General features: G+C 64.9%; 1 protein-coding gene across 12 annotated transcripts in view; it reads right to left on the minus strand.

The window, feature by feature from the left end:
* TNS1 (tensin 1) overlaps positions 1-13,721 on the minus strand; it is a 68,790-nt gene extending 55,069 nt beyond the window's left edge. For 9 of the 12 annotated variants that reach the window (XM_030488464.1, XM_030488478.1, XM_030488474.1 and 6 more), the window contains exons 1-3: positions 10,653-10,717; positions 7,500-7,614; positions 6,304-6,341 (exon numbers count right to left, since the gene is read on the minus strand). In XM_030488464.1, coding sequence (XP_030344324.1) covers positions 6,304-6,341; positions 7,500-7,614; positions 10,653-10,685 — 186 coding nt within the window. In that variant the 5' untranslated portion in view covers positions 10,686-10,717. Of the gene's footprint in view, positions 1-6,303; positions 6,342-7,499; positions 7,615-10,290; positions 10,322-10,652; positions 10,718-10,884; positions 10,924-13,683 lie in introns of those variants that run through there. The other 3 variants (XM_030488468.1, XM_030488467.1, XM_030488469.1) reach the window with 3 other exon arrangements.
* Between the last annotated feature and the right edge of the window lie 195 nt (positions 13,722-13,916).

Genomic DNA, 13,916 nt, shown 5'->3' on the forward strand with positions numbered 1-13,916 from the left:
ATCTGCCTGGCACCCCCTGGCACAACTTGGTCCCCCCGTCCACATGCAGGACAATGTGCCTGATTAATGGTCCTTGGGTGCCCGGCACCCCCGGCATTGGGGGGATGTTAAGATTTACCATCCCACCCCCCAAGTAAAAAGCAAAGCCAAAATGCTGTAAAAGCCTTGGCTGTCCCTTGGCACGTGGAGCCACACCAGTCCCCACCCGCCTGTCCCGAACTCAGGGTGTGCCCAGCATCCCCCTTGCCTTCCTCCCATCTCCCTTCCTCCTCCTTCTCTTCTGGGGCTCTGGGTGGCCAAGGACACAGGTCTGCTCTCCCCGGCCACCCCTGGGGCAGCCCAGCCCCGGCGCTGCCTCATGAGGAACTGCTCAGTGCTGGGAGACCCGGGAGCGCAGGGGGGAAGCCCCCTGCAGTGCGGGGCAGGGGGGCCGCCGGCAGTGGCCCATGGAGCAGCGAGCCGGCCGGGGAGGCAGCGAGCCAGGCACCCGGCCCAGCGCTGTTGACATTTTCTCGCCCAACGCCTCCCCGTTCCTGTTTGCGTTTCCGTCCTCGCACTGTGGGCTCAGCCAAAAGGCTGGGGCTGGCTCTATCCACACAGAGCGGCGCGTCGGGGACCCCTCCTGCCTCGCCACCCCCCCAGAAGTCACCGGGGAGGGGTTGGTGGTGAGGGGCTCTCCCTCTGCACTCCTTCAAGAGTCCCGTAAGATGCACTCACTTTGTGAGTGCAGTCCCACTCCAGCCGATCCTGCCCAGCCCCTCCATGCCTCAGTTTCCCCAGCAGCCAGATAGTGCCACGGACAGGAGCACCAAGAGGCACCAGTAGACCTTTCCTGCTGCCGAGGATGAGGCACCAAAGCCCCGACATCCCTGGGTGGCACCTCCTCACCCCCCTCTCAAGCAAGCACCTGCCCCGCTGTCCTCTCTGGCACCCAAGGGCATGGAGCTGAACCCCAATGGCCACCACTCTGGGGACAACCCCCCCTGCCAGCATCCACCAGCACCCCCAAAAAAGCTCTGCCAGCAGCACAGCCCCCAAAAAGCAGGCATCCCAAAAAGACGGGAGTGGTGCAACTGGGATGGAGGGGCAACGAACATCCTGCACCAGGGGCACTGGGCACAGATCCCAGCTCAGCTCCAGCACAGGCCCCCATATGGACCCCCGTAGCCCCAGTTCCTTGGGAGGCGGCTGCAGGACGGCTCCCAGACCCTGGGAAACACCAGCAGCGGAAGAGCCAGGGCCAAATGGGAAAGAAGCTGAGTGGGATGGAAATGAGTGGGTGAGCAAAGGGCACTGACAGCAAGTCCCTGTCCCCGGGAAGGTGACGGGAGCTGTCCCCTGGGGAGCTGCCGTGTCCCCTTCGCAGGACATAGACAGAGAAGTCCTGTCAACACCCCTGAACTCCAGCCACCTCCTGGAACTATCAAAGTCAATGTACCAGTGAGAGCGGGTGCAGCAGACAACCAAGGGACTCCAGTGGCCTCTGCGCCCCGTGGGGTCCCCATAGCACCCACAGAGAAACCACCCCCACCTGAACCAGCTCCTCCACAACCCTAAACAAGCACCCTTGAGCATCACCACTCCAGATGGCAGCAGCAGAAGCGGGACCTGAGGACCAGCTGCCCAGAGGGGGTCATCTCCAGAGGTGAAAGCACACAGGAGATGAAGCCCCAGTGCAGGGTCTGTAGAAGCCCTCCTGAGTCAGAACTTTCACCTTGTTTGGGGTCAGTGTCACCCCTTGGAGGGTGCTGGGGATCCCCGGGGACCCAGCACCCTTCCCAGGGCAGCTCCCAGAAGGGGTGGCCACGATGGTCCCAGGCCAGCCCTGACTAGTGCTCACCCATGCAGAGGTTGGGTGGTCCCAGCATCCCTGCTCCCTGCCCACCCTCCCTGTGCGCAGCAGCACCCGGAGGGTGCAGAGGAGAGCCCCAGCTCCTCTGAGCAGCCAAGCCGACACCTCCCCCGACCCCCCCTCCCCAGAGCTGAGAGAGGCTGAATATTTGGGCAGTGATGTAAAGAACGGGAAAAGGAAAGAGGGAGGGGGGGAAAATCCCCACAGAACCCCCTCCAGGACACGCTGCACAAACACGACCTGGCACAGCACCACGGCAGCACTGACCCCCACAGCCCCCCCATCCTGCCACCCCGGCTGGGCCCATGCCAGGACTAAGGACACATTCCTGCGGCATTCCTCCCCCCCGCGGCTTGCTCTGTATGGAGACCAGGGGTGTTTCTAATTACCTGTCCCGAAGCGCTGGGGGGGTGGCTTTTGATGGAGCATCGGGGACAGGGACAGGAAGCAGTGAGGCAAGAGTGGCTGGGACAGTGAGCAGGGACAGGACATGTCCCCTAGCACAAGCTGGGACACGGATGTCCCCTCCCTGCAGCCCCTGTTCCTGGCACAGCCATGGAGAGCCTGCCATGCCGCGCTTGGACATTCCCCTAGCACTGCCGAGGGCCCTGGCCATGGCACGGCTGCAGGGTGCACATCACCATGAGTCAAGCCTGCCCAGAAGGGTCCAAACACTCCCTGCCTCAGTTTCCCCTTCTGGCTCTGACCTGCTTTACTGGTGGGGGGTCCCCACTGAGGACAGGGGACACACATCCCCTTCGCCACCACCCTGTGCCCTGGCACAGGACCCACCGTGTCCCACCACCACCAAGGAAGGGCCCATTGGCGCTGTGGGCACTGGGAGCGATTGCTCTGGCCAGGATGCGCCTGGCTGCCCAGCCCTGGCCCCGCTCCAGCCCCTGGTTTAATGATGGACAAACAACCCCTCTGGAGTCCCATCGCAGGGGGCACTTGAAAAACAAGCTGAGCCTGGCACAGGGCCACTGGGGATAGCTGGCTCTGGTCTGGGAGCACACACGTGTGACCACACAACCGTACACGAGCACGCTTGTGCACACACATGGATGTTCTTGCACTCACGTTCATACCCTGCAGGCTCACACACACATGTGCATCTGCAAGCATACATGATCATGCATGTGTGTGTGTACATGCATGGTTGTGCAAACACACTCGTGTTCAGGCACACGCACGCACTCTTACACACTTGCATGAACACACACATACTCACACACATGGCCCAGCACCTGGGCATGGCTCCAGCGCCCACTGTCAGCTTCCCAGGGGAGACAAGGCAGCACCCAGACACCCCAGCCCCATGCTATGTGCTGTGCCTCAGTTTCCCCCTTGGCACACCCCGGCACCCCCAGTTCCCCAGGAGCTGTGGGCCCCGGTATGGCACAGGGCGAGCGGGCAGGCTGGAGCCCTGCCAGGCACAGGGGCTGGCACAGCCGCCACTTCCCAGAACCACCCGCCAGCGGTGGCCAGCCGGTTCGGCAGCCAACCACCACAGCTCTCCCTGTCCCCTGCCAAACCAGCCATCACCAGGCCAGCTCCTGCCACAGGGAGAAGCATCCTCCCCAGTCTGTTCTCAGCCTCTCCAAGTAGCATCATGGCAAAATCTAGCCACAGTCAGTGAGTGCATCCCAGGGGACGGGGACGCCCCAGCACCTCCCTTGCTCCACAGTTTGGGACATGCCTGCATGGCCCCTCTGCCTGGAGCATCCTCGGGTTCATCCCACCATCCTGGCCAGGAGGGCAGTGTCACCAGCAGATCCTGGCTGTGTCACAACCAGCACATGCCAACACATGGGCTCACCCACACTTGACCACTGCCACAGAAAGCACTGCACCCCACATCATGTCCCCATCTCTGCCTGTCCCCAGATAAGGCTCCGTGACTCGGTTTCCCCATTTTTCAAAGGAAGCTGCACCCCTCCTTGTCCTGGCCAGGCAGTTTCAGTGTAGGGAGGGAGGGAGGGGACAGGCTCAGCGGGTCAGATACACACCAGTGTCCATCCGTCCGTCCTCCTCGGAGGGAGGGAGGTTTGCTAAGCAAGGAAAAATCCCTGAGCAGAGGCGCCAAGCACAAGAAGGGCCTTACATGGGCATGGGAACAGCGTCGTGCTTCCCAGCTGATGTGTGTGCGGCTGCCCCGGCCCCCCCAGAGCTGGGCACCCCGCCAGCATCGCTGCCACTGCGGGGCACGGGTCCCACTGCTGTCCCCACCACTGTCCCTCAAGCAGGGGGGGACCTCGAGGGGTGCAGGTCACTGCCAGGGCACAGGTCCTGCCTCCCCTGGCACAGCTCTGCCCACTGACTGCCTCCTTGGGGACACAGCATGCCCCAGCACCCCAAAACCTCCCTGGTGTCCCACACACACCCCAGTACTCCCCCAAATATCCCCATCACACGCCAGATACCCCCTGTCACCCCACACCATCACCACCAGCATGACCACTCACACCCCACCAGCCCCCCTTACAGACACCCCTATCTCTCCTCTCTCCCCCCTCCCACCATACCCCGTTCATTTGGGGTAAGTGAGGGCTTCCCCCCAGCGAGGCCAGGAGCCAGCCATGCTGGGGGACAGCCAGGGGGGATAGAACAAGGGGTCAGGGCAGGTCCCAATGGGGTAAATATGGGGACCAAAGGGAAGATGCTGCCATTAGCATTGTGGGACAGGCTCCAGGGTCAGCAGCCACCAGAGGGGGGGACACCAGGACCTCGGCAGCATGCCCAGGGCAGGAAGAGGATGCACTGAGGGGTACAGCTGCCAGCAGTTTGGAGGTGAGCCCATCTTCCTGCTTCAAAGTACCGTGGGGGTGCAGGGGTTAAACATGAGAGGCTCCAGGTATACAAGAGACCATTTCTGCTCAGTGTCAAGCCCCCTCCCCACACTCGCCCTCCCCAGAGACCCTACAATAACAAGCCGGCGTGTGAGTCAGCTGGATGCTTGCCCGGCCGGAGGAGCCCCTCCCTGGGCGCTGGCCCAAAGGAGCTCTGTGGAAGGCCCCTGGCCCTGGCCCCATGCACGTACCCCCCCCAGCAGCACACCCCTCAGCAAGCCGGCCCCACAGAGGGGGCTCCAGCTTCCAGCGAGCGTGGGAAGGGTGATGGAGGCTAATGAATTGCAGCCGGCTGCGGGAGCGAGCCACAGGCTGCCCTTGCACGCAGGCTACCCATACGCTGGGACCCTTGTGTGACCGACCTCATGGTGCACAACCCCGTATCGGACATCACAGAATCCCCACCGGGCACACACCCAGACGCATGCGCTTCCCGGCACTCCCTCCTGCCTGGAAATCACTGGCAGATGCTCCCCACCGCCGCCTGCCATACTGCAGGTATCCCCTCACCCCATGCCCCCTTGCCTCTCCCCACAGCGCCCCAGCATCAAGACAAAGCCACCTCCTTTGCCCTCATCCCCCGGCCATCTTTGGCGCAGGGTCACTGGGGTGCCACAGGGTGCCAAGGCTGGCACAGGGTCCTGGGATGGCAAAAGGTCCCCAAGATAACATGGGGGTCCCTGGAGTGGCACAAGGTCCCTAGGGTTGGCACACACAGTCCCCAAGGTTGGCACAGCCCCACCGAGCCTCCCGGCCACCTCTGCCCCGCCTGCTCAGGGCCCAGGGTGCCCCCACCTCCTCCAACACCCCGGCCATGGCTCAGTGCCAGGCTGCTCCCCCATACCGCAGCACCCTGCAAAGCCGCGAGGCATGCCTGTCCCCCAGGACAGCCCCCTCACCCCCCCAGACCTTTCCTCTCCCTCCCTGCCCAGCCAGGCACAGGCATGGGCACGGGCATGGGCACGTCCCAGCCCACGCTGCCTGCCCGGGGCACGCCAACCTCTTCCCGCCCGAGATGCCAGCCCCAAGCCGGCTGGCACACACTTCCCTGGGGATTCGGGAGAGCGCAGCCTCCACTGCCCCAGCAGCGCGGCAGCAGGCGCTGTCCCACCTCTAGCTCCCCGGAGAACCTGGGTTGCCGCGGGGTCCCCCTCCACCGGCCCTGCAGCCAGACAGACGGACACCACCACCGGGCATCCTCGGCTCCGCTCCCGCCTGCCAGAGAGATCCGCCCGCGGCGGCGCTGGGTATCCCGAGAGGTGCTCAGCCTGTGTGCGTGCCAGCGGCAGCGCTCGGCCACGGCGCATGGCACCCACGTGCAGCAGCACCCACCCTGGCAAAGGGCACCAGCTCCAGGTGCCGGGGCACAGATCCCTGCCAGCCCCCTCTGAGCAGGACTGCACCCCAAAACCCAGCCCTGTACCTGAATAGGCACATGCCATCAGGTGCCAAGCAGCAGGATGGCACTGTCAGCCTCACCCACTGGTGACACCAGCCCATCTGGCTGCCTACCCGGTGGGCTCAGTTAGCATATGGTGTGGCATCCCCCCTTCAAGTCCCCGATGCCCCAGGGATGGGCATGCCTCGAGGTGCCAGCCTTACCTTGGCTTGGCACTTGGTGTGGCAGGAGAGCTTGCAGCCTGCAGAAGGAAAAGGGGAGAGAAAGTTAGAGGGGTAGGAGAGGGAGCATTGCTGGGGGCAGCCCCGGGGCACCCCATGGGCAGGGCAGGATGGGTAGTGTCACCCTACACTGCGGGGCATGGAGCACCTTGGCACTGGGCACAGGCTGCCGAGACATGTACAAGGATGCCCACGCCTCGCGCACACACATGCACGCACTGGGTGGCACTGGCACAGCACCATGTGCACACGCATGTGGCACTTGGGCACACACCAACATGCATGAGCCATCCCGCCTCCACTGTGCCGGGGAGCACATGGGTGCAAACCCCAGTGCCCAGGAGTGAACGGCATGAAGGGAGAGCTGTGCATGCACAGGTCACATGAGGTCTTGCATGTGCACTGGCATGCACAAGAGCACTGCGGGGGTGCTGCCAGTGCCTGTGCCACTTCCTGCCCATGTGCTGCTGTTGCACACTCGCACCCGCATCCCTGCAGAGAACAGCATGTGCACACGGTCACTGCAGGCCAGGGACATGCACAGACACAGGGCGCTGCCACGCCATCCAGGCAGCCCTGCAAGCCGCATGTCCCATCCCCAGGGGACACGAGGTTCCCCATGCAGCACAGCCCTGGCCACGGCTGCCCCCCAGGCCCTGTCCCCCTTTGGGGCTGCTTCCTGCGGTGCAGGAAGCCGCATTGTTCCCGCGGCCAGTGGCGTTTCCGCCCGCCATCCCTCGCACGGGGCTCGGCAGCACGGCACACGTGCGAGGAGCTGTGGCACCGCCTGTGTCCCACCAAGCACCATGGGCAGTGAGCATGGCACAGGGCATGAGCACCCATCTGTGTGCACGGATCTACATGGATGTGCACACTTACATGGCGCCTGTTGCACACTTACTGCACACACGTGTGCTGACACACATGCAAGTGCCTCCACTGGCCACCCTCGCGTCCCAGCCACCTTCCCACCCAAAAAGGCACCACATACGCTCTTGCACATCCACAGGCTCTCCCTCTAACACATGCACACACATGTGCATGACACAGGTTGGCACAAGCACATGTTCCCACCGTCACATCCTTGTGCACGCAGCTGTACGTGCATCCCCAGATGTCCTGCACCCCCCTCCCGGCACACCCCCTTTCACACACGTGTGCCCAAGCCCCCAGCTCACCTCGGCAGGTGCTGCCCTGGCGCGTGATGGCCTGCCGGCAGATCCCACATGCCTTCACCTTCTTGAAGCTCGTCATCTCGAAGGTGTGTTCTGGGGGAGCCTCCAGGTCCTGGGGCTGGGAGGGGGGACACAGGACTTTGTCAGCGAGATAAAGGTGGCATGGACCCGGGCCCTCAGCCCTGCCCTGCCTCAGTTTCCCTCTGGGCAGGGGGTCATCCTTCATCCCCCCCATGGGAAAAAATATGTGTATCCCTGCACCCCATGACCCGGGCCCGTGAGGCGATGGGTACGGCGGGGTGGGATGGGGGGATCCTAGGCTCGTGCCCGGATGGGCATGGGGCAGCGTGCCCCCGTACCCAACTGCGGCGGCCCCTTTAAATAGTCTCTGCCGCCCCCTGGCGGGCAGCGCGCGCGCCGGCAGGCTGGGGGGGACGTGTTTGCACACGCGTGTGCGCACGGATGGGTGTGCGCGCTCGTGCGCACGCGGGAACGCACGTGCGAAAACGCGTCCCTGCACGTGCAGGGATGTGCCCGTGCGCCGGTGCGTGGATACACAGACGGGCGCGCGAACACGCGCGTGTGCGCCCAGGCACGCGCCGCCGGAACGGCGCCCGTGCGAGCAGGGGTGTCTCAGCGGCGCCCTGTGTTTCGGGGCGCGCGCCACGCAGTGCGTGCGGCGGTGTCTCACGGGGGTGTGGCGGGGGTGCGGTGCCCCCTGAGCGTGAGCAGCCGTGCCCACCCTGCCCGGAACAAGCCCACGGCAAGGGGAGGCCGGTGCTGCAAGTGTAAGCACAGGATGGATCCGGACGTGTGCAGGTGCCAGGGTGTGAGCGTGCAAGCGTGTGCGTGTGCTCACACAGCAGGGCTGCGGGCAGCCAGTGTCCATCCCGACCCTCGCTGACTATCGGGGGGGGGGAGAGTGTACCCCCTGGCAGCACACCAGCCTGCCCACCCACCCGCTGCCAGATGAAGACGTGAGCCCCTGTAAATCCGCCTTTTCATGCCAAGACTAATGAGATTAAGCAGAGGCCCGGCGGCCCCCCCCCTCGCCCAGGCGCTCTGCTCTCCTCCAGCCTCTGCAGCACACCAGAGCCAAGGGGGATGGTGCCAAAGTGTCCAGGTGCTGGGTACCCCGAACCCCCCCCCCAAAACCTCCCTGCCTCAGTTTCGCCAGTGCATGCAAGGACAGGCAGAAGGGCCACACACATGCAGCACTGCCTGCATGTGTGCAAACACCCTCGGGGCTGTGAGGGTGCTCTGTGTGCCACACGCAGCGCATGTGTCAAGGTGTATGTGCACACCTGTGAGTGTGCAAGCATGTGCGAGTGTGCACATCCCTGCCAGCCACAGCAGATGTGGACATATCTCCATGTTCCCACATGCAGGTTCATGTGCAATTGCGTGCACACTTGCACAGGTTTGTACACACGTGTGCAAGCCCCTCTTGCCCAGGGAACCTGCTCCCGCTGGTCCCTCGGCAGCCGCCAGCACTTGTGCCACACTGCGAGGGACCGGCATGCACACAGCTGGTGCACACACATGATGCACATGTGTGTGCACAGGCGTGTCATCACCCATCCCGCAGCCGTGGGAAAAGCTCCCCCGGGCCGGGGGCTCCCACGCTGCAGTTGCTGGGTGACAGCAAGGCCTAACGATGCCATGAGCTCATTTGCATATGCAAAGCAGCATCTTTGCTGCGGGGTGCCCCGGGAAGAAGCCTTGCCCCCCGCTCCCAGGGACCCCCAAAGAGGATGCCCTGGGATGCCGACACGTCCCGCATGCACGTACACCCCACCCTGCTCTGTTAGCATGCCACACGTTAGCATGGCCTGCTTCATTAACAGCAATTAGCCTCGCTAGGGAAAGAGCTACCCTCTCTGTTCCCACCTCACAGAGCCCCCTCTGCTTGATGCATTGCCAACACCATCCCCATGCTGGGGAGCTGCCGACCCAGCACCCAGCTTTACACCCCCACCTCCCTGCTGCTGGGGGGCACCCTGCCCACCCAGTGCCACCCCGCCGGCCAGGGAACTAGCCCATCCCATGAAACACCCCTGTCCCAGTGCCATACTGACAGAATCCCAGTTAGCCTCCCTCCCCCCAGGACTGGGAACTGCTGGGGGATATATGGGGGAACTGGGGGGCCTCTTGGGGACGCCACCTGGGTACTCATGGATGGGTATCCATCTCCAGGGGCTGGCCCCAATGTGGTGCAGGAGGAGTGAGGGTGGGCATGGGCATCCCTGGCCACGGGCCCCCCAACACTCAGACCCAAGGAGGCTGGAAGGGGACCCAGGTGTCCTGGGCTGGAAGAGGCACCAGGGAGAGAAGCCAAATTCACCAGGAGCCAAGAGGCCTGGGTTCATTGCCCAGCACTGCAGAGAGGTGCAGCGGGGGTGTAACTGGGACACCCAGTCCCCACGAGGCTGCAAAGCCAGGGTGGGTGTGGGGGCACTGGGACACCCGGGTCCAGCCGCATGGGCTCAGGCTCACCCAGCGATCTGCACCACACTGTACCCTGGCTTGCCTTCTCACTCTGGTGATGGAGGGGGACGGATGGGACAGAGCCCCAAATCCCCATTTGCCCAGTTTCACTCCATTCCAGTGGGGCAGCAGAGCCTCAACCCCGGGGAATGGCAGGGAGACCTGGCCGGTGCCGCAAGCTGAGTGTCGTGGGGGTTCTGTCCCCCACCCTCCCCATCCCCAATCCCCTCCACAGGCACCCCCCAGTCCAGTGTCTCTGTCCCGCATCCCATCCCGGCCTCTCCTTCCTGCGCTCCCCGGTGCCCACCGCCGCCGCTCTCCCGGGCTGGGTCCCACTCCGCTCCGCTCCTGCCGGCCCCGCTCCCGGTCCAATCCCTCCAGCCCCGCTCCGGTGTCCGGCCGTCCCTGCCGGTCTCCGCTCGGTCCCGGTTCCCCCAGAGCCTGTCTTGGTCCCGGTCCCGGTGCAGCACCGCCGGTTCCCCCCGCTCCAGCCCGCCCCCCACCGGTGAAAACTCGCCCCCCTCCCTCCCGGTCCCCGCCGCTCCCCCCGCCCCGTCCACCACCCGCTCGCGGGACCAGCCCCGCCCCGGGACCCCGCTGCCGGGCCCCACCGCGCTGCTGGCCGGCTCCCCCCCCGATGCCCCCCGGTGCGGGCGCGGCGGGCCGTACCCACAGCAGGCAGGAGAGGCACAGCCCGGTCATGCTGCCCGCGGCGCGGCCCCGCGGCCGGCCGACCCCCCCCCGGCCCCTCGCTCCGCCCGCCCGCCCCGCCCCGGCCCCACGCCGCCCTCCAGCCGGGGGAGAAGAGGGGTGTTTTTGCCAACACCCCCCCCATTGACCCCCGCAGCGCCCACCGGGACTTCGGCCGAGGTGGCCCCGGAGGGCGGCCAGGACCCCTCACCCCAGCAAAGAGGATGCGGGACTTGAGGAGCCGAAGCGGGGCTTTGCCTTGTCCCGTTCCCCCTCTCCCTCACACACACATTTGAGATCCATTTCCTCCGCTGACCCGGGGGGCACTCGCCACCCACCTCATCCCCATCCTTCCTCCGGCTTCCAGCGGGTCCTGCGGAGGGGTGTGTCCCCCCCATCCCCAGTCGTGTCCCCTGGGTGGTTCCGGGAATGGGAGACGGGAAGGGATCGGCGGACATCCATCCGCCGAGCTGGGGGGCCCCAGTGAGGGGGGACAACCTCCAGGCGGGACGCAGCTGGGCTTGGCAGCCCGCGGCCCTGACGGGGAGGCATTTGGCAGGGGGGTACCCCAGCCCCTCCTGGGGGGCCTGGCAGCGCGGCACATGGTCGCCCCCGCCGCTAACGCTGACTCCGGCTCCAGCCTGGAAACTCGGGCTCAGCCGGTCGTGACCATGAGGGTGTGAGTCAGGCTGGGGGACGCGCCGGGGGGAAGGACACGCTGGCAGGACGAGCACGGCTGGCATAGGGACGCGGGCACGGCAGGGACGCGGGCACTGTAACCCCCACCCTCCCCATGCCTCAGTTTCCCGTCTGTACGCTGCATCCCACTGCCAGCCCAGAGAGGAAGGGCAGAGTGGGATGGGGAGAGCTGCCCTTCCCAGACACTGCCCTTTCCACATCTGACACCCCCCAAAATGCAGCACACCCTCTCCAAAATATCTCTTTCTCACCATCCTCCACCCTACCACTCCGCTGTGCACACCCGGCCCATGGTAGAGGTACCCCTGTGGGGATGTGCCAGCCAGGACAGGGGACAGATGGGGACAGCACCCCTGCCCCCCCTGCCAGCCAGGCCGGGGGATGGGAAAAGGCTGGGGGGCCTGATCCTGCTCATAGCATCAAACAGGCAGGGAAAGCCTGTCCATGCACACCCCACAACTCCCTCCCCCCCCCCCCCATCATTACAGCACACATTAATCAGCCTTGTTACTGCCCACAATGAAAGCCCCAGTGGAGATGGGTGTCCCCACCCCCTCATAAATCACCCCCTCCCATTCACTGCCGTGACAAGCCCGGGCCCCTCAGAAGGGCAGGGACAGGGTCATGCGACAGGGATACTGCCCGTGAGCATCTTTTAGGGCTCGTTTTGTCAGCACGCGGGCACAGACAGGGCACGTAGCCCAGTCGTCCCCCCCCCAAGCGCAGGGCCAGCTTTGTCAGGAATCCTCTGTGTCCCCCCTTCCAGACTCTCCATGTCCCCAAGGCCCCCACAGCTGCTTCCATCAGAGCTGTCCCCGCACTGCCCTTGGGTGCACAGGGCACATGCACACCTTGCACACACACAACCCCGCGTACACGACGGGGCACATCCATCTGCGTCACACATATGGCCCATGTCAGGCATGTGTGCGTACTCATGTCTGTGCATGGCTAGGGCCTGGGGACACCCCTCTAACAGCTCCATGGCTACAGCACCCAGCACACATGCACCCATGCCGGAACACGCACCCCATGGCAGCTCCCCAGGGACCTGCTGTGCACCTACACTCATGCAAGCTGCAGTGTATTCTCGTCCCAGCCCCATCTGCATGCTTGTGAACACACACATGCACAGGCACACGTGTGTTACTCACCCCTGCAAGTCCCTGTTCTCACACCCACATCACAGACACACGGACAGAGGGATGGACATGGCACCACACAACAGCCGCCCCACACCTCACCAGTGCCCCCCACCTCCTCCGTGCCCCCAGCAGCTCACGGTCCTGTGTCCCCGGCACCCGCTGGGTTCCCCGAGCAGCCAGGGGCCTCTCTCTCCTCCAGGCTCCAAGCTGGGTCCCTGGCCTGGCACACACTGGCCTGTCACCACCCTGCAGTGACACTCCCCCCAGCGCTGCCCAGAGGTGGCTTTGGCACCCACTTTGCTGGCACGGTGCAGCCCATGCCATCCCGCCAGGCACGGGACAGCTTCCCAAAGGTTAAGGAACTAAGTGAGGGTGGCGCGGTGGGAGCCCCGCACCCTCCACCAGCATCTCCCCTCCTTGCTTCAGTTTCCCCGGCACAGGCGGCAGAGCAGGATGGGTCCCCACGCTGGGCACTGCAGGAGCACAGGGATCTGTCCCACTACGGGGCAGTTCCTTGGCACAGAGATCCCACATACACGAGGTGCTGATGGGCACAGAGATGCCCCACACTGGGTGCTTATGGGCACGGGGGTCCCTCATGCTGGGCGCTTTTTTGGGCACAGGGATCTCACACAGACCGAGCACTTCACGGGCACAGAGGTCCCTGGTGCTGGGTGCTTACAGACACAGAGATCCCCCATGCTGTGCACTTTATGGACGCAGGGATCTCTCATGCCAGGTACTTTACTGGCACAGGAGTCCCCTCAGACTGGGCACATGGGTACCCCATTGTGGGTGCTACAGCACGGGGGCACCCCCATCTCTGCGCTCACTCTGTAAGGACACACGGATCCCAGCAGATCTCTTTGTATGAAACACTGTACAGCAGATCCCAGCAGATCCCCTCCAGCCAGGCACTGCAGGGGCCCGCGGGTGCGGGTTTCCAGGGGGTGGGGGTCACAGTGACACACTGAGGGACAAGGAGGGACAAAGAACATGCCCGGCACCCTGGCATGCACAGGCACGGTTTAACCCCCCGCTGCCCGCAGCAGGCAGGGCCAGCTCCAGCCTGCACCCCAACCCTCCGCACCCCAGGAGCGTGCCCCAGCTCCATACCCCCCCTGCAGACCCTAACCCTAACGCCGTGCCCGGCGGTGCCCGCTTACCTCCCGGTGGCGGCAGGCGCGGAGGGGCAGGAGGCAGGACACCAAGGACTTCCCCCAGCTAACCAAGGTGGCAAAGCACCAGCTCAGCCGGGTCATGGTGCCCCTGCCCGGGAGTCACCCCGCCGGGGGGGGAGGGTGTGCAGCGGCCGGCCCCTGCTCAGGGCACGCTCGGGGGGGTGGTCAAACCCAGCCGTGCGCCCCCCCGCGCCGCGACTGCAACAAGCTCCGGTGCC

This window comes from Strigops habroptila, chromosome 5 (genome assembly GCF_004027225.2).
Source record: "Strigops habroptila isolate Jane chromosome 5, bStrHab1.2.pri, whole genome shotgun sequence".
Taxonomy (NCBI): Eukaryota; Metazoa; Chordata; class Aves; order Psittaciformes; family Psittacidae; genus Strigops; species Strigops habroptila.